This window comes from Myiozetetes cayanensis, unplaced genomic scaffold, assembly GCF_022539395.1.
Source record: "Myiozetetes cayanensis isolate MyiCay16 unplaced genomic scaffold, myiCay2020 scf4, whole genome shotgun sequence".
Lineage (NCBI taxonomy): Eukaryota > Metazoa > Chordata > Aves > Passeriformes > Tyrannidae > Myiozetetes > Myiozetetes cayanensis.
In genome coordinates this window covers 27,631,918-27,657,107 of record NW_026087631.1, presented here as the reverse complement: position 1 = coordinate 27,657,107, position 25,190 = coordinate 27,631,918, and the positions used below count along the sequence as shown (strand labels likewise).

At 37.9% G+C, this 25,190-nt stretch overlaps 1 protein-coding gene across 2 annotated transcripts in view; it reads left to right on the top strand.

The window, feature by feature from the left end:
- The window catches only part of FBXL17 (F-box and leucine rich repeat protein 17), a 284,365-nt gene that overhangs the window by 3,145 nt on the left and 256,030 nt on the right, over positions 1 to 25,190 (top strand). For both annotated transcript variants that reach the window (XM_050328407.1, XM_050328408.1), the window contains exons 2-4: positions 11,334 to 11,456; positions 15,536 to 15,793; positions 16,540 to 16,671. In XM_050328407.1, coding sequence (XP_050184364.1) covers positions 11,334 to 11,456; positions 15,536 to 15,793; positions 16,540 to 16,671 — 513 coding nt within the window. The remainder of the gene's footprint in view (positions 1 to 11,333; positions 11,457 to 15,535; positions 15,794 to 16,539; positions 16,672 to 25,190) is intronic.

Here is a 25,190-nt window from a genome sequence, read left to right as displayed (position 1 = left end):
TAAACTTTTCACGGTAGGTAGTGGAGACACAATACAAGGACAAGAGAGTCCATCCTCAGAAGTCTCAGGAGGCACATCCCGCTGTGTTTTTTTGTTTCCTTCCCATGATTCCCATATCTGTCACCTCCTGATGCAGTGGTGTTAGCACAGGAATGGCTGTCACCGGTGTCAGTATATGTGGCCTTAAGATAAGCCCAAAGAAGCACTGCCAGGAACTCTTAAGGAATAGCTGTCCGCTTTGTCTGCTTAGGTGCTGTTTTGCTGTTAAGCAGTGGTTAAGGCTTCTCTAAGATTACAGACTGAGTAGAAAGGTTTTTGTCAGACTGAACATGGCCTGCAGATCATCAGATGGACCCTAATGAATTGGGAAGTTCATAGTGAGTGTGCCAGTTGATCCTATTTCCCTGACTGGCGAAGAAGTATCCTGATCAATATGAAGTGATAAAAGAATTGCAGTTCCACAAATCAAACAAGCTTGTGGATTTTGGCTACTGAAATATGTATGAGGAAAAAAAGTTTTATACAGTGGGCAAAATTTCATCTTTAATCTTTGTAGAAGAGGGTGATTACCTTTGATTAAACGGTAATTTAAATAATTCTCTTAAAAACTTGAAGGGAATTAAGAAATTATAGATCTGTCAACTTGATTGTAATCTAGCTGTATGAATAAAAAAAGGAGCTCTTTCAGCAGTGCAGAAGTTGTCAAAATCTTGCACTACAAATCACTAATTTTTATTAACTTTGTGCTGTTTGTCACAAGTCTGTGCCTATTGTGGTCTTACTGTTATTTATTTCTGGAAAACAGAAATTAAATAGAAAAATAAAGTAATTGTCCTGTTGTACCTGTTACCTCTTTGCTGTGCTGCTGTTTAATCAAAACAGTTAACTGGTATAAAATGGTCTGCAAATTGAGTTGTGAACTTACAAGAGAATGTCAATTCAAACACTTCAGATTTCCTTTTGAGCTGTATTACCAGGAATTGTGCAAGTAACAGGAAATTCTGTGCTGTGCTTGGTGCTTTTAAAGCCTGTGCAAGAGTACTGCATTAGGCTGTGGGTACTGGGCTCTACTTAGAAACCCACAGACAAATGAAAGAGACATCAGCAAAGACTCAGAGGTCGTGAAAACATGGCCATGTTACAGTAGTGGGAAGATTCTGGTCAAACTGAATGACACTTATTCAGAAAGAAGACTAAGATGCAGTCTTCGGTGAGAGAAACTTGGAAAGTTCAAGTGTGTTCTTGTCCCTTGTCAAATAAAAGGAATAAATAAGCTTAATTTTGGTGAGATATGTAGAAAATAACACAGTGTGAGAACACTTAACTCTTGGCAAGGGTGGTTTCCCGTCTCTTTGGTTATGTGAGGAGTTGGGATTTTTGTTTATTAATTCTTGTTTTAACATCAAGTGAAGTGTCCTCATCAGAGATGTTTGGGGTGTGCTTGAACTTGATGCAGAGCAAGAAGGATCTAGAATAGATGATGTCTTCTTTTTGATGTCTTCTTTCTCAGTTTGCTGCTCTTCTATAAAGCATAAACACATGCTGCTCTGCCTGTAACAGAGACCCTGCCAGTTTTGGCTTAGGGCTAAGACACTATGAAGGGAAGATGAATATGTGTGTGTGTGTATGTTATTTAATGTAGGGTTCTTGTAAATACGTTATTGCTGTTGTTTGAGGCACTACTGAGTCGTTTCCTTACATCTTTACTGATTGTTTTTTACTTATTTTTCTCATTCTTCCTTCCCCTGTTGTAGTAGCTTACATATTGTGATAACATGCTTACTTGTGATAACGTTGATACAAAATGCATTGTTGATGTCACTGTACTACTAGCACTGCATTTAACATTATCTGAATGATATTAAGTGGGTTTGGTTTTATCCAAAGCTATCCAGAGATAGATAAACCTTTGGTTTTATCTTCTGAGTTTTGAATGCTGGCATTTATTTTTGATAAAATTATACCTGAAAAGACTGAGTATACATCTTAGTTAGTTACACTGAGATTTAGTTTTTTATTTTTTGTTTTAAGTTATTTTTTTTTTGTCAGGTCTAGTGAGGAGGCACCAAAATACGTCATTTGGATTACACCTTATCCTCAAGTTCATGGAGTTACTGTTGTAATACCAGCTTTCTTTGCTACTTAAGCTGGTGTTCCCATCAGTTTATCCTGTCTAGAGTTCATGTCAAGTGTTACTTTTAGCTCTAGCACTAAGAAAAATGGCAAGGGTTCTGAACCTTTGTGGCTAATGCAAGGAGGTAAATGTTCTTTTATTTCAATATTAATTCATTTGAACTCTTTTTTCCTCTTGCAGTATGGCTCGTTGTGGTTTTGTTTTGGTTTCTTTTTGGCTTTTTGTTCATTTGTTTTCCTATGAAGCTTAGTGTCCAGCTGTGACTGTGTCAGGGAAATGACCCAGTCTTAGTTTCACTGTGCTGTTGCTGAGCTTCTGGAATGCAGTTGAGGGGCACAATTGTGAAGGATAGGTGTGCCAGTAGATTGGTAACTAAAGAGAAGATAGTATGTGGACATTATTTCAGTGATAAAGTTCTCAAAGATGTCCTGATAAGGTTATTATGATTTGTTGCAGTATTATTAACAATTATTTTGCTTTCTAGAGGTGTGTGTGAAAAGGTGGCTTTTGTGTAAGTATGTAGGTATTAACATTACAGGGTGAACTATGTGATGGTGGAGACAAATGTCTTAGAAAGAAATTTGTTTTTCCTGGTGGCAAGATAGATACCTTGACACTTACGGACAGTGAGACTTTTACTGATGTTGTTTAGGTGTTGGCTTGACTTGCTCTGCATCCCCAAAACTATGTATTATTGCATGGAGAAAGCAAGTCGGTTACAAGTTATACAGCGTTGGAATGTAAAGTAGGTTAAATTTAACTGCTGTTTTCATTCCCTATTAATTTATTTGTTGCTTTTGTTCAGGTTGCTTGACCTGTGTTTGATCTTTCCCAGATTTTGGTATGTTTTTAAACTGGTAAGGTGATTCAGGGAGCCCCTGGTGGTCTAGTGGTTAAGGGTGCGGTGCTGTCACCGCAGAGGCCCGGGTTCGATTCCCAGTCAGGGACACTCCCCGGGCCGATGGAGCTCGTTAGCCCTTAGAAGGCAATCCATCTATGTCCTGAGGACCTCGCTGCCACCGTCCAAGCTTGCTTGGCCCCAGCAGATGAACCTTAGGATTAAAGGGTGGGCTCAGTTCCGCGCACACTGTGTCTCACCTAAAAAATCCAATGCGCAGGCTGGAAGGTGTAAAGACCTTCCCTGGATCTTCACTCGCGAAGACTGGCCATTATTTATTAAGGTGATTCAGAAGCAGTACTGATGTCTTTTAGTGAGGACGGTTAGATGGTTGGGAGTAAAAACACTGTCAGACCCTTCAAGTAAAGATATTCTTCTTATTCGTCAGAAACCATTCTTTCCATTAGGAGGAAAGGTATGGTGTCAGCATCCTCTGTCATTTCTTATAGAAAGAAACTAAAGTGGTAATTTGCCTCACAGCTAAGGCAGTCTGTTAGTAAGTGGCTGGTAAGGGCATTGTCTTGTCTCCCTTTTGTAACCTCTGGCTGTACTTTCCTTCTGGTGGCCTTGTGCTCTGCAGAGTGATCAAGCCGTTGCAGAGGGAGTTAGTTCAGATGGCTAATCTGACACCAATCTAACACTGCAAAACTTTTCCTCAGGATGAGGTGCCTGAAAAGACTTATCTGAGCACAGTCACTAAATCCAGTGCAAAAATTCAGGTAGCTAGGATTAGGGGATTGGTAAACTGTTCCTGCTGCTGGCAGCTTGCCAGAAGAATCCAGGCTATGATGTGAAATCACACCATGGCTTTTCCTGGCTGACACATTTTTGTTAATCACAAGACCATTTTTAACTTGCCACACTTCATGGGTGTACTAAGGCTGCTTTGAGAGGTATGGGCATGCAGTGCTCACATTTCTTTTGTGTGCTCAAAATCATTCATGATTCCCTTGTTCTGTTGTAGTTATGTGCTAAAGTGAGGAAGTGTCTTAAAAACAAAGCAAATATTTGTCTGTTCTTTGTTCCTCTCCAGTTATGTATGATTCTTTAATTTTTTGTAATAGAATGAAGCTTTCTTCAATAAGCATAAACCCACTGATAGCCTAGTTGCTCTAGACCTGCAGTTAACAAATACTGTGTTTAACAGTTCATGGTAAAATGTCTTGTGCTAACATGTTCCCTTGATAAGATGGTACTTCAGAAATATTTTTGATAATTTTGAAGTTTCAGTTATTTAATGAAAAAAATTTGCACTCAGTTGATGGAATAAATGAGCAGTTTTCCAATAATGAACGTCTCAAGTTCATTAGGCACCATGAAACGTTTGAGTGCACATTTTAATGTTCTTTTATTATTAATGGTTTCAAACAAATCTACCCGATGCAATGTAATGAAAGCAATTTTGTAGATACCTTTTCCTGTATACAAAAGTTGTTTATTGATAAAAGAAAGCTTCTTTCACAGAAATCTTTACTCTTCTAGTTGGATTGAAAGATCTTTCACATGAAAACGATGGACAGAAGTAAGGGCTCATCTTTTACAGTCTGTTCTACCATGGACCCTATATTATGTTCATGTTCACAAAACTTCACCTTGTCCTTAAGGTTAGCAGTATCTCTAGGAACGATATTAGCAATCAACTGAATTTTCTTGACTCTTTTCCTGAGGCAAAAACTTCTTAAGTCTCTGCAGTCAATTAATCTAACTTCTTGATTGTGGTTGTTAAGGGAGGGTTTTTTTTATAAGGATTGCCTTTTCATAAGTTAAAATTATTTCTTGAATTATGCTTATGTTTACTTCATACTTGATTTGTGTGATGTGAACTGATTTTTAGAAAACTTGATGCTGAGGGTGTATAAACACATGCACAATTTTCTAGTACTGAACTTCTTTTCATTGTAACTTTCATAGGTCTGATGGACTTTTCATTATTTCTGTTGATAAAAATGCAGTTATCTTCTTAATTTGATTGACTTTGAGGAACTTGATTTAAGACCAAAGTTACCAAATATTTAAAGGCAAAAGAAATAAATATAATATGTGGATTTGTGATATTTAAAACTGATCTTTAATATTTTTTTAAAAAATGTATTTATAGGGTGCTTTGTGGATCATTTTTTAGTTTTGGGGTTTTTTTTGTTTGGGAATTTTTGTGGTTTGTGGGGGTTTTTTTGTTAGTTTGTGAGGGATTTTTCTTCTTTTCTTCTCCTCTCTTCCTGCTGAAATTCTAACATTTAGCACAAAAGTTCAAAGTAGTCTGTTTTTGAATATACAGCTTTAAATATCTAGCATACATTTGGTGAAGAAACAGTGTGGACGTGTTAAAGGTCTAATGTCTAAAGCCCAAAATGTGGGGACTCAAGGGTAAGCAAGACAATTACACAGAATAACTTTTATTTCTAGGTTTTCTGGTTAGACTCTTCAATAATATTAATCAACATCTTCTTTCTTACTTTCCCATCCACTGTGTTACAAAAAAATTATTTTAGGAAGTTCAGAAAAACCCCAGAACTTGGTCAGACACTCTTCTTTGTTGATCTAAGTTGTGCTGTGCAAGGACTTAGTTTAGCTGAATTAAAATCAGTTGAACCATCACCTGATTTAGAATGGTGGATCGACTCGGAATTCTGTTAAATTAGTTGCATTTTGTTGTTTAAAGGTTAAACAACTTGTTTACATGGCTTTTTTTCCTGTAAGAGATGCTGAACTTAATTCAGAGTTCAGCATGTGATTTGACTGACAACTAACTATACCTGTTAGTTGGCTTTTGCTGTCCTGAGTGTTGCATTGTTGGGTTTTCTTTTTGATATAGAATCATTTAGGTTGGAAAAGGCCTCTAATACCATAGAGTCCAACCATTAGCCCAGTACTTCCAGCTCCACCACTTTATCCATGTCCCTAAGTGCTGTTTCTACATACATTTTAATTACCTTCAGGGATGACAACTCCACCACTTCCCTGGGCAGTCTGTTCAAGTGCTTGGCAACCCTTCCAGTGAGAAAATTTTTCCTGGTGTCTAAACTGTACTTCCTTTCCCTCAACTTGAGGCTATTTCCTCTTGTTCTTTCTTGTTCCCTGGGAGAAGAGACCAACCCCCACCTGGCTACAACCTCCTTTCAGGTAGTTGTAGAGACTAATAAGGTCACCTCTGAGCCTGCTTTTCTCCAGGCTGAACACCCCCAGCACCCTCAGCCTCTACTCATAGGACTTGTGCTCCAGACCCTTCACTATCTCCGTTGACCTTCTCTGGATTCGCTCCAGCACCTCAATGTCTTTGCTGTAGTGAGGAGCGCAGAACTGAACACAGGTTCCAAGGTTTGGCTTTACCACTGCGCAACATAGGAGGGTGATTGCTGCCCTGGGCCTGGATGTGCAAACGGTTTTTAACCCAGCAAACAGTGCACCTGTCCAAGCCATGAGCTACCAGTTTCCCCAGGAGAATGCTGTGGGAAATACTGTCGAAGGCTTTACTGAATTCTAGGTGGACAACGTCCACAACCTTTCACTCACCCAACAAGTAGGTGACGTTGTCATAGGAGGAGATCAGATTGGTCAAGCAAGATGGGCATTTCATGAAACTATGCTGGCTGGGTGTAACGGAGTGAGTTTGAAAGGATACTGAGATTGAAAACCAAGACACTGCTGAAAGCTCAACAATAAAGCCAATATTTATTACAGACAGTGACCAAGTAAACGGGAACCCGAGAGACAGGAAAGGAGGGGAGTGAACTAAGCCCTCAGTGAAACCTGCACTCATGCAGGTCTGTTCTCCAGATTGTCTTACCAACCCCAGGATAACCAGAATTTCCCATAGCAGAGGCTGCATCCTTGGGGGGTCAGCAGGCTCACAAAGATAGCGGGCATCCCCACAGAAGGCAACACTGTCCTTCCTGTGAAGCTTGAGAGCCCTGAGCATGAGCCACCTGCATTTTTTATCCAATTAGCTGTTTCACTGATCAGTGAACTTGGCAGACAAAGAACAAAACTTTTGCAGGTGGCTGGGCCAAACTCAGACCAAAACATGTCAACAATCTCTGATACACTGAGTCTGATGCCTTGGTTGTCCTGTACGTGCCACATGCATCCCGTACATGTGTCACATTTGCCAACATCCAGTCGATTGGAACCTCCCTGGTTAGCCAAGACTGTTCATAAGTAATTGAAAGTGGCTTGGTAAGCACTTCCACCAGCTCCCTCAGGGCCCAGGGATCCCATTTGGCCCCTTAGGCCTGTGTGTGTCTAAGTGGTGTAGCAGATCACTGATCATTTCCACTTGGATTGTGGGGGGCTTCATTCTACTCCCTGTCTTCCAACTCAGCAGGCTTGATACCTGGAGAGGAACTGGTCTGCTATTAGAGACTGAGGCAAGGAAGGCATTAATGGTCTTCAATGAGTCTGTGTGAAACCTTATTTCAAAGCAAGAGCTTGATGTTTAAGAATATATTAGATCTGGAAGGTGTGATAAGATATGATTAGTGGGGAACAGAAAGTCCCAGAAAGTCTCTTGCATCCATTGAAGGGGAAGAGAAACCCACTAATCTTAACTATCATGTGAAAGGGTGAAGGAGGAGGCACTGACATCTTTAGAATTTGATCTAAAAGAGAGTGAACTGAGAGTGAGAAACAAGAGTTTGCATCTTTTTCAGAACTCTGCTTCCTCTACCCTTGCCTTTTGCCAAAAGGGTAAAAAAAAAAAAAAAAGAGTGAAAATATTCTAGAAAGTCTTATTAAACTTTTTTTCTCCCTTGGCAGTGCTGAAGGATACTCTGGTGCTTGGAAGGGGGATTAGGCAGAGTTGCGGAACAACAAAAGAAAGGGTGGATATGAAAGTGTATATGGTTGATTGCAATTTTCAGGAATTAAATATGCTAACTAGTAGAACCATTGCCCTCAAAAAGTTACCTGTCATAAGCAGGAATTAGTTGAACAGGCTTGGGGTAAGAATGGTTTTAGCTTTCAACTGTATTTATATATCCTTGGGAATTAGAAAATTTAAGTCAGGACAAATAAGCTGTCACAGTATCAGTATATATCTAGATAATGAAACAATTAAAGGATGGTGAAAGTCATCAAGGTGAGTTGACGTGTTTTATGCGTTAATGTACTATTTTAAAATGTACTATTTTAACTAGTAGCTAAGCTAATCCCTTAATGTAAGAATAATGTGTCACTACTTGGAATACGTATAGTCTTTGCTGCTAAATTCCATTTAGTATAATTCAATACATCTTTTTTTAACAATTGCACAGTGAAGAGAAGTTGATGTTTTACCTGACATTATTCAGCATCCTTTTTCAGCTGGAACTTTTACAACTACTGCAGACAAGTCCTTCTTATCTTTGAACACATACTACTTGTGTAACTTACGTGGCTACTCCTTTTCATGCTGAAGCTTCTGAATGACTTCTCATTGCTTCTCCTCCTGGTGGCTTCACTCTGATGATTGTTTTCTAAGTCAATTTGCAGCACCTCTACACTCCTTAATTGTCTCTGCAGCTAGAATTCAATACGGCATGGACTAAAACATGCTTTCAGACATTTCTTTCAGGATATTGTCTATGCAGATGTACTGTTTATGTATGTACTGAGTCAAACTTGTTTCTTTTTTTTTCCATCATTACTACTGCGTGAAACAGCAGAAGCAATACGGTAGCAGGTCTGTGACTTATGAGGGCTTTCAGCTTTTGGTGGGGTGGCAGTGTGGTGGGTTAATCTGCCTGGACACCAATTGCCCACCAAAGCTGCTCTGTCACTCTCCTCCTTAGGTGGAGTGGTGAGAGAAAATATGGCTAATGAGTTGAGATAAGGATAGGGGAGATCACTCACCTATTACTGTAACTAGGCTTGACTTGAGGAAATCAATTGAATTTATTTTAGTCAGATCAGAGTAGGATAAAAAGAAGTAAAACTAAAACCTTCCCCCACTCCTCCCTCCTTCCTGTGCCTTAGTTTTTCACAGTCCTCTGCTTCCTTCCCCTAGAGGTTCAGGGGGAGCAGAGCAGAGGTTACAGTTAGTTCATCATACATTGTTTCTACCGCTCCTTCCTCATCACAGATTGTCACTCCTCTCTTCTCTGGTTGCGATTTGCTTCTACCTGATGGGTTTTTTCCCCCTTCTTAAATACATAATCCCAGAGGTGCTGCCACCGTCACTGGTGGACTCAGCCTTGGCCAATGATGCATCCATCTTGGAGCTGCCTGGCACTGGCTCTGGACAAAGAGAAAACTTCTTCCAACTCCTCACAGAAGCCACCCCTGTAGCCCCCCCCCACTACAAAAACCTTGCTATGCAAACCCAAAACAAACAAAATAAAATACAAAAATTATTTATGGGTTTCCTTTTCTCAGTGGCAGCTGGATTAGCAACAGTCTTTCCTATTCTGTGTTTGCTGTGTTCTGGATCTGCAAGCTTTTGTTTCTCAAACAAAAGGTGGTATTTCCATAAGTAAGCATATTTATTTCCTACTGGAGTAAAGGTTGGTTGAAGAATTTTATGATGCCAACCTTGATATCTTTCTTAGCATTGAGTCTGTCAGATGTCTGTCTAAACATAACATGGATCACGTTGCCTTGTTCTCTTGTAAGGTTTTTGTAACTGGTAAAAGATTCAGTCTTCTGTTCCCTGCTGATACCAGGAATTCAAGTTTCCTACTGCTTTTACTAAAAATTGCTGAGCATTGTCATGCTGTCACCTCTTCTAACATTTAGAATGACACTTTTGCAGTAGGAGTGTCAGATGCCAAATTACCACTTGCTATTTAGTGCTTTCTTTCTCCTTGACTGATGGAGATGGTATTTTTTGGGTGCTGATCACAACCACGTCCTCATTCTGTCCATGGATTCACCATTACAGACAGAGAACCGCAGAGAGGAAGCAGGCACCAATTGTTTGGTTTGCACTTCTGTCTGTCCGTGTTCAACTGACTGCCTAAGGAGAAGCATCCATTGGCTCTGGTGATGGTCAAGCAAAGGCCCCCAGGAAAACAGGGTTCACACACAGTCCTTCAACACTGAGGAGTCTTGCATTAGAGATTGTGAGTTTTTCATAGCTAGAAGATGGGAATGATAAATCTTGCAAGCATTTACAGAATGTCATGAGTTTGACTCCTTCCCCTCTTACTGAAAACTCTTTCATCAAGAGGTCTTGTAGGGATACGCACGTTTAAAACTGCTGAGATAACTGTTCCCCTTGTTCCAGAAGATGGTTTATGGTGGTTATTCTTGACAGTTGGTTGTCAAGCCTGTTCTAAATACCACCCAATGATGAAAGTTTTGTAAGTTACCATGTATTATGTTTCAGTGCTTCATTACTCTTTTCTTTATTTTTTTACCCTCTTTGCCATCCCTTTTCCTTTGCTAAACAGTGCTAGTAGCTTTGAATGTTTTCATGTTTTCTAGACTTCAGTGCTTTCCTGCGGACCCTCTCTAGTGCTTTCAGATTTTCCTGAGAAAATTACCTGAGATGGGCAGTAGTGCTTTTATTTAGTGTCCTCATCAGAAGAGAAGGACTTTTGCGTGTTTTGCAGTCTGTACTCCAGTGTATCTTAATGCCATTATTGCCTTTTCTCATTATTGGATGGCATGTAGATGTAAGTTCATTTGTGGTAGCACGGTACCGTCATATGAAACTCTTGGCAGGCCTTCTTTTATGTTTATTAATAAGCAACAGTACTTCTATGGAAGGGCTGAATGTAATAAATATTACAGCAATATATGAGCCCACCATAAAAAAAGAATAAGCCGTAACTTTTGCAGGCAGCTATAGTTCTCAAAACCTTGGGGTATAAAATGCTAATTGTGTGCCTAAGTTCCCTTGTATGACGCTGATTTACTGATCTGTGCTGCCATCCCATACCTCTTTCCCACAAGACTGGTGTTTTAATACCTTTTTGACTCTTCAGTTCAGTTAAAAAAATAAAAGAAAATGTTTTCTATCCATTTCAGAATGGGAATGAAAACACCTTTTAAAAGGCTTACGAAATAACATTGAGCTGATACTTTTATTTGTAATTCTTTAGGTATGCTATCTCAGAAGCATATTTGAAACTTAAATTAAGAAATAAGGACTTAAGTAGGATACATTGGTTGTGCTGAGGTGTCTTACTAATATTGTCCATTCTTGCGGGATGTAATTTTTTTTGTTATTGTCCCTGACTAATCAAGTTGGGGGCAAATTCTAGATCTTCTTTTACAATACATGCTGATACTTTCCTATTTTTACAAGATGAATTAGTAATAAAATATTTCTGTCTTCAAAATATGGTTACATCTGACAAATATTTTTTTTTTCTTTCTTTACAGATATTTTCCAACTTATCTCTGAATGAGCGTTGCCTTTCAGTGTCATTAGTCTGTAAATATTGGCGCGACCTCTGTTTAGATTTTCAGTTTTGGAAGCAACTGGATCTCAGTAGTCGTCAGCAGGTATGAAAAAATCGTTGCGGAAAAATTGTTTTGATGACTCAGAATTTGTTCTCGGAACTTATACTTTGGACCAAGGGCAAACAAAAGAAACACAAAAAATGGTGTTATCTGTGCTTTCAAGGATTTTTCCTGCTCTACACTGAAAGTGTCCGGACCCTTACATTAGGTTATTTAAGTATAGTGGATTTTGACTCAGATCTGTTGTTAAACGGTGTAAGGACAAGTGCTGTTTGAAATGGGTTGTGGTTTACCTGTCTCAGGTCTGCATTACCCTTTTGAGGTTTCTTGTTAACTAGTTACTTGCAGGGGTTTAGTAACAATTTCTTTAGAGTTTCATGAAAATCCATGGGAATTCGAGGGTCCCATTTGAAGAAGGAACAATATGAACTCATCTGTGTTGGAATATACAATACACATGGAGTATTATTTTCAGGTCACCAATTCATAAGAGAGAATGCAAATTCTCTTTCTTCTAGAGTTACTAATTAACATGTTTCTGAACCACTATGGAAAAGTTATATAGCAGATTGACTGATTTTAATTTCTTTCCTCAAGGAACTCCAAAGCACCCTCATACCATGGGTCTGTCTTTTAGCTCTGTAGGTGTTGTGTGTCACACAAGTCTTTTCTTCTTCAGTGTCTTGAGCTGTAGCCTCATTTCTGCTACAAAGGTTGTTAATGGTTTTGTCTATTAGGTATGTTCAGTAAAGAATTTTACTAGAGTTTATCAGTTGTGGCATTGTTCTAAGAAATTACCAGGTTTTTACTGAGTTCTGAAACCAGTATTAAGCACAAATGTTCTTCTTGGAGAACTCTGGAGGGAATTTGGGGTTTTTTGGGTTTTTTTGTTTTGTTGTGGGGTTTTTTGTTTCTGTGTCTTCGATCAGGCATTGCTTATTTGTGATTTTCACTTGGATTTTTTTTTTCTTTTTAAATTTGTCATTGTGGTGGTTTAACCCCAGCCAGCGGCCCCTCCCTCACTTCTGCTGCAGCAAGACTGGGGAGAGAATCAAAAAGTAAAAAGTAGAAAAGTCATGGATTGAGATAAAACCAGTTTAATAGGGAATGTAAAAGCCACACACACAAGCAAAGCAAACCAGGGAATTAATTCACTGCTTCACATGGGCTGACAGGTGTTCAGCCATCCCCAGGAGAGCAGGGCTCTATCACGTGTGATGGTGACTTGGGAAGCCAAACACCATCACTACAAATGTGCCCCTCTTCCTTCTTCTTTCTCCCACTTTATATACTGAGTGTGATACCATATGGTCTGGAATATGCTTTGGTCAGTTGGGATCGCCTTCCCTGGCTGTGTCTCCTCCCAGCCTCCCATTCTCCCCTAGCCTCCTCTCCGGTGTGGCAGTATGGAATGCAGAAAAGGCCTTGGCTCTGTGTAAACCCTGCTCAGCAGTAATAAAACCAGCACAGATCCAGAACACAGCCCTGCATTAGCCACTGTGAAGAAAATTAATTATACCCCAGGACAAAGCAACACAGCTGTTGTCTAGAAAACAGCTCCCTGATGAAATAGCAAGAAAAAAGATAGACTTGCTACAAATGGAAAACAAATTGAATGGAGCGAAGACTGTACCTCAACTGTATAAGACAAAACCCACAGGGATTCTTATTGCTCTCTTGCCCTCTTTAGGGTTAAAGCTAAATCTCCTCTGTGCCAGGTGGTGAATAAGTAGTTCTAAATGGTATTGTTAGAAAGAATTTCGTCATGGTAGGTTTTTTGAAACTTAACTTTTAAAGTAAGGGAGTTCTGTGCATTATGTCTTAGCCGGTTCGTTTTTGTGTGTTTGCTCTGACTAGCAAGTTTGACCATAAGGATATCTCATGTTGCTTACGAGCTTTGTAGAATTGTCTTCTTTTAAGATTATTGTCATGTTTGCTAACTATATTGTGTACAGGTGTGAGGTCGACAGAATCATTTTTCTACAAAGGTGTTAAGGAAACTCCCTGTCCAACCATTAAGGAGCCATTCTGGAAATTACACTTCTATCACCTGAGCTGGGATTGAAGCCCCTTGGCAGTGGTGGCTCCAGGGAGCTGATGGAAGCCCCACTTGACTCCTCCTACACTCATACAGTCAGACCAGGTTTCCTTACAGACTCAACCCCAGGTTTCCCCTAGCAGAGTCTCAGACCTCTGGATCCTTAAAGTAATTTTGTGTGGTGCAACAGCAGAATAACAGCTTGAGCTGGTGCTTCTGAGGGGGGACCCTGAACAAAGGGACCCCATGGCATTTAAACCCTCACAGTCTGTATGGGGGCAAGTGTGAGGCCTTCCTGCTGAGTCCTTGGCTCCTGCTGTGTCCCTGAGTGTCCCTCACCTGGCTGTGCAGAGGTCCCTGGTGCCCTTTGTTATTATGCAAAGGGTCAGCACCAGTTCATGGCCTCTTGCCTCAGGCTGCAGTTCCACTGCAACTGCACACAGAGCTTACCTGTGCTAAATGTATTCTTCAGCAGTCCTCCTTGTGTTTTAATCGAACATACCTGCGAATATACTAAAAGGGGAAAAAAAAAGTTTCAAGGTTTTTGACCACTGCCCTTCCATGCAACATTATTACAGTAAGTAACAGAATTAGGGCTAATGAGATTTCCACAGGGCAGAAAAGATTACCAAATATGAAATCACAAAGGATTCTAAAAAGTCAATTACTGATCAACTGGTTGAATATTCACTACATGTTAGCATACTGGGTCAGGCATTCATCTGCATCCAGTGGGCTCCTCCTAGCTGGAATATAAGTTCCTGGAATAGCTGGGTGCCTCCTAGAGAGCCCCCAAAGACTTACACAGCTAATCAGTTAAATTCTTTGTAAAATGAACACCTCTGTCTGATTCAATTGACTCTGTAACCCATATCTAGGTATATTTCCTTCTTGTTGGAAAGGCTTCTGCCCTGACGGATAACTGGTCTACTATCACTAGCAAATGCTCCTAGCCAGTCATAGGGGGATTGTGGGTTCAGGTTCCATCTGAGTCACCAAAACTGTTGTCCCAAAACAGGTTCTTTCACCTGGGGTACAAGAGGCTGATCCCCACAGAGAATCTTGATTTGTTTGTGGTGCTGCACAGAAAGGGGGGCTAGGTGGTAAATCCACAAAGCCAACACTAGAACCATCAAAACTTTTCATTATTTATACATTTTAATAAACAAAGGCAGTAATGTCCATTGGCTACAAGTTACATGGTTCTCTTATTGATTAGCAATCTATTTTCTATTGTTTAAATGAGTCACTTGCTTTTTATGCTAATTAGTGCACATGCCCAGTCTTCCTCTTTTTGAGTTGGTGGGTTTCTTGGGTCAGTGGTCTGGGGTGGTTGCCATCTCCCCCTGCCAAAATTATCTTTTACGTGGTTGGAGGTGATTTCAGTTGAGTTGGCTTTGTTAGTTTCTTCCTTATCTTGGGAGTTCTGCCAAATGTCCTTGTCTGTACATTCTGCGTTCACTGTGTCTACTGCAAGTAGTACGTCACCTCCCCAAGCTTTGTTTACCTCTCCCAGGAGCTGAGGTCATTGAAGCACATCAAGCCCTAAACCATAATAAGGCAATTCTACCAACAAGTAATTTATATTTCTAATACCTGGACGTCACAACATAGCCTATTTGCAATTACTGAAAAGGGAAGTAGGTCCAGGTTACCTTCCTAACTCTGGAGCTCAGTCTGAGAACTTGAGAACTTCTGGCAAATTGGACCGCTGTTTGTGGTTCTTTTCGTGGCAACACAAATTCCTGGAGCTACCCATATTTTTTGTACTTGTCTAGATATTGCTTCTGTCCCTCTTCTGTCAGCTTTATCATGAAAGCATCTAGCCACAATCTAAATAGTCTTTGTCAAAATCTACTTTCTCCCGGTTGTCCATGTTTCATCAAAAGCATCAAAAACCTATCCCCTAAGAAATCAGTTACAGTAAAATATTCACCCATAGGTGGTATTTGTAAAGGTATAGTTACATTCTCCCAATGTAATTCATGGAAATGTCTTTTAAATAGTCATTTTTTGTCCTAGTGAAATTTAAAGATTTTAATGGAAAAAGTATGTTTGAGTATTTGTTTTTTTTTCTTTGCAGGTCACTGATGAGCTGTTGGAAAAAATAGCATCAAGAAGTCAGAATATTACTGAAATCAATATCTCTGATTGTCGCAATGTATCTGATACAGGAGTATGCATATTAGCAATTAAATGTCCTGGGCTCCTAAGGTATACTGCCTACAGGTGTAAACAGCTTTCTGACACCTCTATTATTGCAGTTGCCTCTCAGTGTCCTCTTCTTCAGAAAGTACATGTGGGCAATCAAGACAGACTCACTGATGAAGGCTTGAAGCAGGTAACCATCCATTCCACACATTTCCTGTGTAAATTTAGTATATTTCAGCTTCCTACCAAGTACAAAAAGAGACCTGGAAGAATGTACCCCCTTAAGATTGAATTAAAATCAGAAAAAAATCTTCTGTTTTAAAAATTGTTTTATGGAGAGTTCGGTCCAGTAAATGCTGTTGTATAGAGACTTCACATACTTTTTTTTTCTTTTTAATACCTAGGGGTTAAATGGTCTCTTTTATTGTTAAATCTGTTAAATCCTATACTTCACCTCTATCTGATTGAGTTATCCTGAGCTTGGTTGCTGTTCTGAACCTGGGTTTAAGTAACTCCTTTTTACGTCATGAAGGCTGAAGGTGACACATCTTCCTTTGTTAAGCATGCAGGAAGGTTTCATCTACTCTCTCTGAGTGTTAAAGGAGCATTTAGCTTAAACTGTGAAGTAATTAGGGTAAATCAAACATGCTATTAATGGTTGAGCATAAAGGCATTGTGAGCTGCTTACATAAATACCCAATAAAAACCCTAGTTCTTATGTGCTGTTCTTAGCTCCATTTTGTGGACTGCAGTTAGAAGCTTCATTTTGTCGTGTGTGTAATTAAAATGTTTCTTGTTTGCATATAGTAGTTAAGAAGTCTGTAAAGAAAGATAATTTTTAATGGGGGTAGAGAAGGAGAAGAAATCTTAGCTGCTGACTGTTCAGTCAAATCCTGTTGTTTCTTTTTTTTTTCCCTTTATTTTCATTAATTGCAGCTGGGTTCAAAATGCAGAGAATTGAAAGATATACATTTTGGGCAATGTTACAAGATCTCAGATGAAGGAATGATCATTATAGCTAAAGGCTGTCTGAAGTTGCAAAGAATATACATGCAAGAAAACAAATTAGTAAGTACATATTGTGATATTTTTACTTCCCAAGGTATTTTCATTGTCAAAAGCTTTCTCCTACTTTTTATCTGTTTAAAATTTTCTTCTGAATAGCTACTTTTTGCCAGTGAACTGCTTAAAAATGTTCTCTAGCTGTGAAAATTATGATTCTGCAGAGATGCTTGGAAGGTGACTCAAAGTAGAAGTTAAGATAAACATATTCACTTTTAGTTTTCAACATGACATTCCAGGCATAATTGTTTGGGAGATAGCTGGTTTGTATAGGAAAATGCGTAGTTCATATGGAATGTTTCTTTTGTTTCTATAAGTACAGTAAAAAGTGCAAAATTAGCTAAATTACAAGGTATTTGGAGGTTGGGTCCTTGATTACAAGTAATATGCTCTGATAATATTTTCTTGAAATATGCCACTTTCTCATCAGGATAAAGTAGAGCAGTGTGCCTCTGCTAGTAAAAGGAGGTTGAGAAGTAATAAAACAATTTTGTGTCCTAGTTGTAAGAGCCTCTGAAATTATGGTTTCTAATGTAGAAAACCAATAGCTACTAAGTGGTGTAGAACACTGACTTGATGGTTTTTGGGTTTTGTTTTTTACATTTTTTTCTTGCAAGTAAGTAGGCAAACTTGCAGTTGAATTTTCAACTATCATGTAACATTATGGTTATAACCTTTTTGTTTAAAAATTGTTCAACTGGAACAAACAAATTGTGATGGTAAGAAAACAGCTTACATTGTATTCAAGAATAATTTGATACTTAGCTTCAAATAGACAAAGATACACTAATGCCTAAGATAGTTGATTTGAGAATGATTTGTTTTTAAATAAAATTGGTTTTGATCAGAATTGTGGAAAGTCGAAAAAATAGGAGATAATGACCAAAACTGAGATCTCAGTTGTTAGTTTTGTAAAGTCCCAATTCAGCTCCATAAATGTAAACATGAGGTAAGTGGTAAAGCTGATATCAACACCGCGGTGTTGAATCTTTAGAATTAAATAACACTTGAACAATGCCATTAGATGACAAAGCTTCAGAAACTGTTGTAATTTCCCCTTGCCAGGGGCAAGAGACTTTTAGATCTAGCTGAAAGTGTAATTTTGTATGATGAATGAAAAGAACTTGCAGGAAGTTCTCATGCAGTTGTAAAAGAAAAGTTTTCACATTCCAAAATTAATAAAAAATAATAGTAGATGTTTAGTGCCATGGAGTTATCTTAAAAGAGAGTAATGGTTGGCAAATGATTTGTTCGATTGTGTGGGTTTCTTTTGTCTTTAAGACTGCCTTTTTAAAAAAAAAACCCCCATAGTATTCCTACTCTTCTGGTGAAGGTGGTTTGGGGAAATAAGTGTATGTGTGTGTGTTTTCAAAATAAGTAAGTATTCATTCTCTGAAATCAAAATAATTCTGTGACAGGAAGGGTGTTCTTGACTTACGAGGGCTTGTTTTATGTTTTTGAAGTTCACAGATATGGAAAGAGTATTCCTTCCCCACCCTTGTAAGCAACTGCTGTAGCTTCCGTGTGAATACTGCGTGTTTTATATTTTCTTGTTTTGTATTTTCTTGTGTTTTGTATTTTCTTGTTTATTCCTTTTTCAGAGGTGCTCAAAATCATGTGATTCTTAAAGGCAATTTCTGTTAATTTCAAGATCTGTAGTGCATTACAGATAGCACATGATGGTTGAGTTTTCATGTAGGCTCGTCTCACACTAATGGATTTTACACTTCTGAAATACATCCATGCAAAGGCAACCAGCAGCTAAATAATGCCTTTGTGAGTGTTACTTTGCAGTAAAATGTGTGTGGATCAGGCAACACAGTTCACTTGCTTCATCTGTTGCTAAGTAACTCCATTATCAGACTGCTGAGCAGAAACAGAGAAAGCAGAATTTATGTTCTGATTGTTGAATATTCTAGACATTTCACAGAAAAATAGACCCTTTCCTGTCTTTGAAGTGCTGATTATGTCATGGTAATAAGTGAAAGCTGCAAATAATAAATGGGACAAAGGATATGAGTGGAAAAATTTAACGTTGCAAGGCTAAATTAACAAAAGGTTCTTGTTGTTTGCGGAACTGTTTAGGATTTCTATCTCTTGAAAATATGTTTATTTTTCCTCTGTGCTTTGAATTAAAGAAAATTACATGCTGAGCCTCTCTTCTAAAGCATAGTGGCTGAATTGGGAACCTAGTGAAAAAAAATTATGACATTGCAGGACTTTTAAGTATAGTCAAGCTTGTGTGTGCTGGTATGTTGGTTTGTCTCTCCTTATCTGTTTCCAAGCACTCTGATACAATCAAGTAACCTATCAGAAATTCAGAAAAGAGATTGTAACTCTGCCCAGACAAAACCAGAAGATTTCTTAGCTTCTTGGTTGAGTTTAGTTGGACCTCCATTTTTATGGTTGTGTCTGGTATGGAATGCTATAACGTCAGTGTTTTCATCATGTGAATCATTAATGTGAATTAAGCTGGTGGAAGATGAATGAGTTAATTTCATTGTTATCTGTGTACCAACTGGTTTGTTGATTTTTTTGTCCTTCCACCCCAACTAGAGAGCACATACCTTCATCTGCAAAATCAGAGAACTGCTCTGCACTAATATGTAGTACTCTCACTGAGACATTGAGTGTGGTGTACTTAACCTGAATTTTCAAGGAGAATTAACACTTTTAATTGCAACCTTTTGTAGAAGAGTGGAATCCTAAAAGGTTTTTAAGGTTTTCTGACTTCATCATAGAGAGATGCAGAAGAAGTTTGTGACTACAGTGCACCCAAAAGCGAGGATTACCTCCAGAAACAATCTGGTACAAGCTGTCTGTAAACTCTCTTTTCCATGTTGTTAATAGAGTTGATCTAGATTTGATCATTTTAGAGCTGGAGAAAAACCTTCACTTAACTAGTTTGATTTTACATGCTATTTTCTTTTTAATTACCTTTCCTTAATTGAGTGACTTAATGGCTAAAATGGCTAAAATACAATGGTTGCTGAAACTTAACAAGTAGAATTTGTTCCTCCCTATTCCACCCAATGTCTGTGTTTTTCTCATGATAAATTGGATGTGAATGATGAGAGAGATCTTCTACAGATAAAGGGAGCTGCAGTTTTAGATACTGGAAGAGAATGACAACATTCCTACTTCTAGACTTAGTTCCTTTAATCTCTTTTCTCTTTTTCAAGCCCTTTTAGAGGTGAGTAGGAAATAATGCTACAACTAAGCTACTAAGTAGAACACTGACAGCATTTCTTCCTTTCCAGTAAAATGATTTTGTGAGGTAGATCCCTAAAGACAAAGTGTTTGTCTGATGGTTCCCACATATGTTCATTAAGGCAGTTCTAATTTGACCATGTTTTTAGTTTTAGTTTCTTGCCTCTGTTCAGGAACAGTGTCTGCTGTGATTGGAAGACATTTCAAAATAACATTTTGAGATTTTAGCCCAATTGGCAATATTTTTGATGTGTGATAACACTTCTTTAGTAAATATTTTACAGGTGATTAATTTAACAATTTTTTTAAAGATGAGTATTCTGTTAGTATTCTGCCCACCTTTGCAATTTGCATCAGATAAGAGTTGAAATTCATGTTAACTGTGATGCTATGTTTAATAGAAACTAAAGTATTTGAGATAGGTGAATAATATCCTTTTTTAGTGTTAGTTTTCCAAAAAAAAAAAAAAATTCAGTTTCGCCATGTAATTGAACACTTAACATTTACTTTTAAAGCATTGACTGGAATAACCCTGATAGAAAATGTATAGGAAAAAATAAATTTAATTTTCATGTTTTCTGAATAATCAGCATTGTGTAATCTGATTCGTTTATGTCTTACTGAGGTTCTCCATCCCCCTTCCACAGTTTTTTAATTTGGGAAGCATTTGTCTTTCTACTTCGTACAAGTCATCTACAAAACACTTGGTTTTTCAGCATTGTACCCTGTGCGTGACACGGGGTAAACATGGAGAGGAGATAGTACTTTACTTTGAGTTTAGTCCAGGCAAATTGTTTCAAGGAGGGAAGTCACTATTATGAGGCATATGGACACCATCTGAGGTGTAGAATGTATAGACATAATTTTCTTTGTTTCATTGGTAACAACTAAATGAAAGAAAGTTTATTGAAAAATGCTCCAAAAGGTCATGATTTCCCTCTCCTTTTTCCATTCCCCACAACGTATACCATATGCTGTTTCACTTTTTACATACAATTACTTAAAACTGTTCTACTTGGAGGAATTTCAGAATAAGGATTGTTTTCCCATGCTTCTTTTTGCATACTTTCCCAGAATACTTTCTAACTAATTTATTTCATTATTTGAGTTTTCAAAAAGAACTGTAGTTGTTCTAGACTTCCTCCTTCAATTACAAGTTTTTTAATCAAAATCTCATGTTCAGCAGGACCCTGCTGCAGGTTTTCCTTGTGGACATCTCCTTCTTCAGGCACAACCAGGTTGTCTGCAACAGTCTCAGACACTGGATTTATAAAAATAAGTAATCCAACAGAGTGGAAATCCCTGGGAAATTATACCCTTGTGACTTATGCCCCTGCTGCTCATGTGCTCTTCACATGCTATGTTCCAGTGGTAATTTTTGTTCTATGGACTTGTCACACCTTACTGGATTCTGCCTTGAACTTTGACTTGACTTCTTGTCTTGTTGAGTTGCAGCTTCTGCTGACAGTTGTAGCCTCCTTCTCTTCTGGTTTTCTGGTGCACGTATATGCTCACTGGCAGAGCATGGAAATGTGAAAAACCCACTAGACTTAGGATAATAAACATTGCCTAGCAACAACCAAACCTTCAGTGTTCAGTATTCTTCTCACACTAAAGCTAAAGCACAACATTGTACCAGTTACTAGGAAGATGACTAAGCAAATTAATTATTCCAGCTGAAAGCATATCTAGGTCCAATTTTGCAGCTTCTGGCCTAAGGCTTTGGCAATTGCAGCTATTAATCCTAAGCAAGCAACATAAAATGCTGTGTGATTTAGTAACTTCATGTAACTTGTTATACTTAAAACTTAATTTAACTGAATAACTATCAATTAAGTATCTTGCAATAACTAATTGCTTGCTAAACATGTGTATACATATTTAGGATGATTGTGGAATATTGAGTGCTTTGGGTTGGAAGGGAGCTTAAACATCATGTGGTTCCAACCCCTTCTGTCATGTGCGGGGACACATCCCAGTAACCAGGAGACTCAAAGCCTTATCCAACCTGGCCCCTTCCAGGAATGAGGCATCTGCAAGATCTCTGGGCAACTTTTTCCAGTGCCTCATTACCCTCAAGGTAAAGAATTATGTCGATACGGAGATTGATTTCTCTATACTGTAACTTTGGATAACAGTGCTTAATCTTCCATCAAGTGTTATATTAGAGTTTTCTAAAGCAAAAATGTTGTACAGATGATGTGCTGATGCTGTGCGCTAGTAACAATAAAGTCCCTCTTGTATTTTATTTTCTGAAATGCATTACATATGCACCAAAACCAACTGATCATAGAATCAACCAGGTTGGAAAAGACCTCTGAGATCATCAAGTCCAACCCTTGATCCACTACTGCCATGGTTACTAGGCCATGACACTGAGTGCCACATCCAGTCTCATCTTAAAAACCTCCTGGGACGGTGAATCCGCCACCTCCCTGGGCAAAATGTACAAAGAAGTAAAGTTCAGTGTTTTAGAAATACACTGAACAACTGTACTGATACTAAGCTGACATATGGGAAGCCATGACTTCATAATAACTGTTTGAGATGTCTATTTAATAGTAAAAGCCTCATGGAAAATTTAGTCTTTCAACAAGCCTTTCTGAAACATTTAATCAGATTTTTATCACAGTAAAATGGTTTGGTCAGTTCTTTAGAAATCTGATTCAGTTTATTTCTCTGTTTGTTTGGGGTTTTTTTGTGTGTGTGTGGTTTTTTTTGTTTAGGTTTTTTTTGTTTGTTTTGTTTTCCCCCATTTTTTGTTTGGATCTGCTGCATTTTGATCTGGGCAGTTTCTGTAATACTGTTCTTACCATAAAACATTTATATAGGGTTTGATGCTAATAAAAAAAAAAATGAAGCTGGTGTACACGTGTGTAAAGAAGTATCTGCTGTAAAGGCATATGAAGCACTATGCAGGTGTTTGGTACATAAAAGTTTCTGAAAGTAATCTGGAAATAAATGCAATATGGTGTTGTCACCCTTAGGTGGCAGCATTGACTTTGTAGTGGTGACACGGGCCTTCAAGTCCTTGCTGTAGGGAATTACCAATGCACAGCAGATAATTTCAGAATACTGTGCTGGTTCCATAGATCCTTCTTTGGTTCAGCTGCCAAGATCGCTGTCAAAGTAACTCTTACATGTCTTAATAAGGTCAGCTATATGGTTTCACCACTTTGTGCTTCTTTTCTTTTTTCCTTTTTTAACAAGTACTGCATTTATGAGCTTTTTTACCAACTATTCCATGTTGTGGGCTTACTTGTACAGTGTGAGTGCGTGTACACATTTTTAAAGCAACTAACAACTGTATTGTTGCATTAATTATACTTCTTGACTCTTTAGATTACAGGTAGTTGATTAACGGCTGTGCCTACTCTACAGTTGAGAAAAACTCTCAATTTTTATATCAATATGAAAATTAGTTATTATACCACTTAGAGTATTTCTTTGGGCTGTAATTTACTACCACTTTTAATGAAAATTTTATGTATAAAAATATATAGTACATACACTGTGAATTAACATAAGAACAAAGAACTGAAGGATGGAATAAAACAGGAGTAGAAAAGTGGCTGATGCAGAACTTTCTATTACTTTTTGGTCAGCATTATAAGATGATTATTCATTTGATACTTGCAGGTGATGAATCTTGCGTATAATTTTAGAAAAGGTTAAATACATTTATTTATACATTCAAGTGGTATCTGCTTATGCCTGCACATTATTGGCTGACATGATAGTTAAACTGTAAATCAAACTTAGGAAGAACTGTAACAAATAATGTTCTTAGTGTTGAAGATTCAGGTGCTAAAAGTCCAAGTGGGTGGAGGTAATGTGAAAAACTTAAATGTGACTAAAAGCAAATTTCAGAAAGGTGTGAGTTTTAAATACAAGTCTGTGCCTATGCTTTCAATATAGTTAATGAAAGAACCATAGTATACTGTAGTTGGAATACACACCACAGACAGTGGCAGTACAGAAATTAGTAGTATTTATATCGTTTTTCTGTTTCTGTTTTTATGAAGTACTCTGTCAAACTGCAGATGGAAATTCAAAATGTAATTAGTAGACAGCTCAGAAGATACCCATACACTGCCTTTAAGGTAGTTTGTGTATTTTGATCTATTAACATTTTATGTAAAAATGTTGTGTGTAAGTAAAAGCAAATTAATAGAAAGTTGCAAGAGCACATGGCCTTCAATAGAGACTTTTACTGAAACTGAAGAAACTCCATAGTAATATGTAACTGCTGTACTGAAAGAGATGACCAGAAAACATATACACAGTGATATTATATATTTTTTCTCCTCTAGATTCCAGTATTTAATAATTTTTTTAGGAAGTTTATTCTTAAGTACTGCTTACTTACATGATAAATGGTTACTGACCTGAGCAAAATATTTAATTATGTAGGCTAGATTTATATAAATTTTAATGGACACAGTAGATCTTGACAGTAGAGTGTTGAGTGTAGGCACTTAGGATTTTTTGTTTATTTTGTGGGGTTTCTTTGGCTACTTGTATTGCTGAACAACTTATTTGAGTTTTTAATTAAAAACTTGATGACCAGGAATTGGTAGCTGGATAAGGAGCTTTTTTGAATGTTTGAAATATCCATATTTAATTGTCCTTTGGGTCAGTGGTCCAAATACTATTACACTACTTCAGTCACAAATCAAATTACATTATACTAGAATGAAAAATATTTCCACTAAAATGTGTGCTGCTATATATTAAAGTCACTTAAATTGAGCTGAAATTAAAATCTTCAAATTTCCGTAGTTGGCGTTTATTTTTTTTTCTTAATCTTGTGGTAGCTTCTGTCAGAGAAACCACTGGCAAACTCCAGATGAATCACTTGTAATTCTTCATTTGTTGAGTTGGTATCTTGGCCCATACTGTACTTTGTAAAAATCTTCAACCATTTGCTTAAGGATAACAATAAATCAAAACTGATAATATTTCTCCTAGTGAGCTGTGATGCTTACTGAAAGAGATCACAAGTGTGATGCTGTGAAGCAAATCCTTAAAACTGTCAGCATTATTATTTTAAAATGGTGGTAATTTGCAACAGTCAAAGATTGATTATATGGGGCAAAGACAAGATTATGTAAAAGTAATGAATGACAGACAGGCATCTTTGTTTATATCATCTCTTCCTGCAAATCCCAGTTGAACTTTTTATCTTTCTGAAGCTAGAAAAATGAACTTGTCAGATTTCTGAAACTGTGTGAAAATTGTTTCCCAAAGAACTTCACAGTAACTTTACCTGGGTTACAGTTTTAAGAATGAGAGAAGTCTTGAATGCAGTTAGA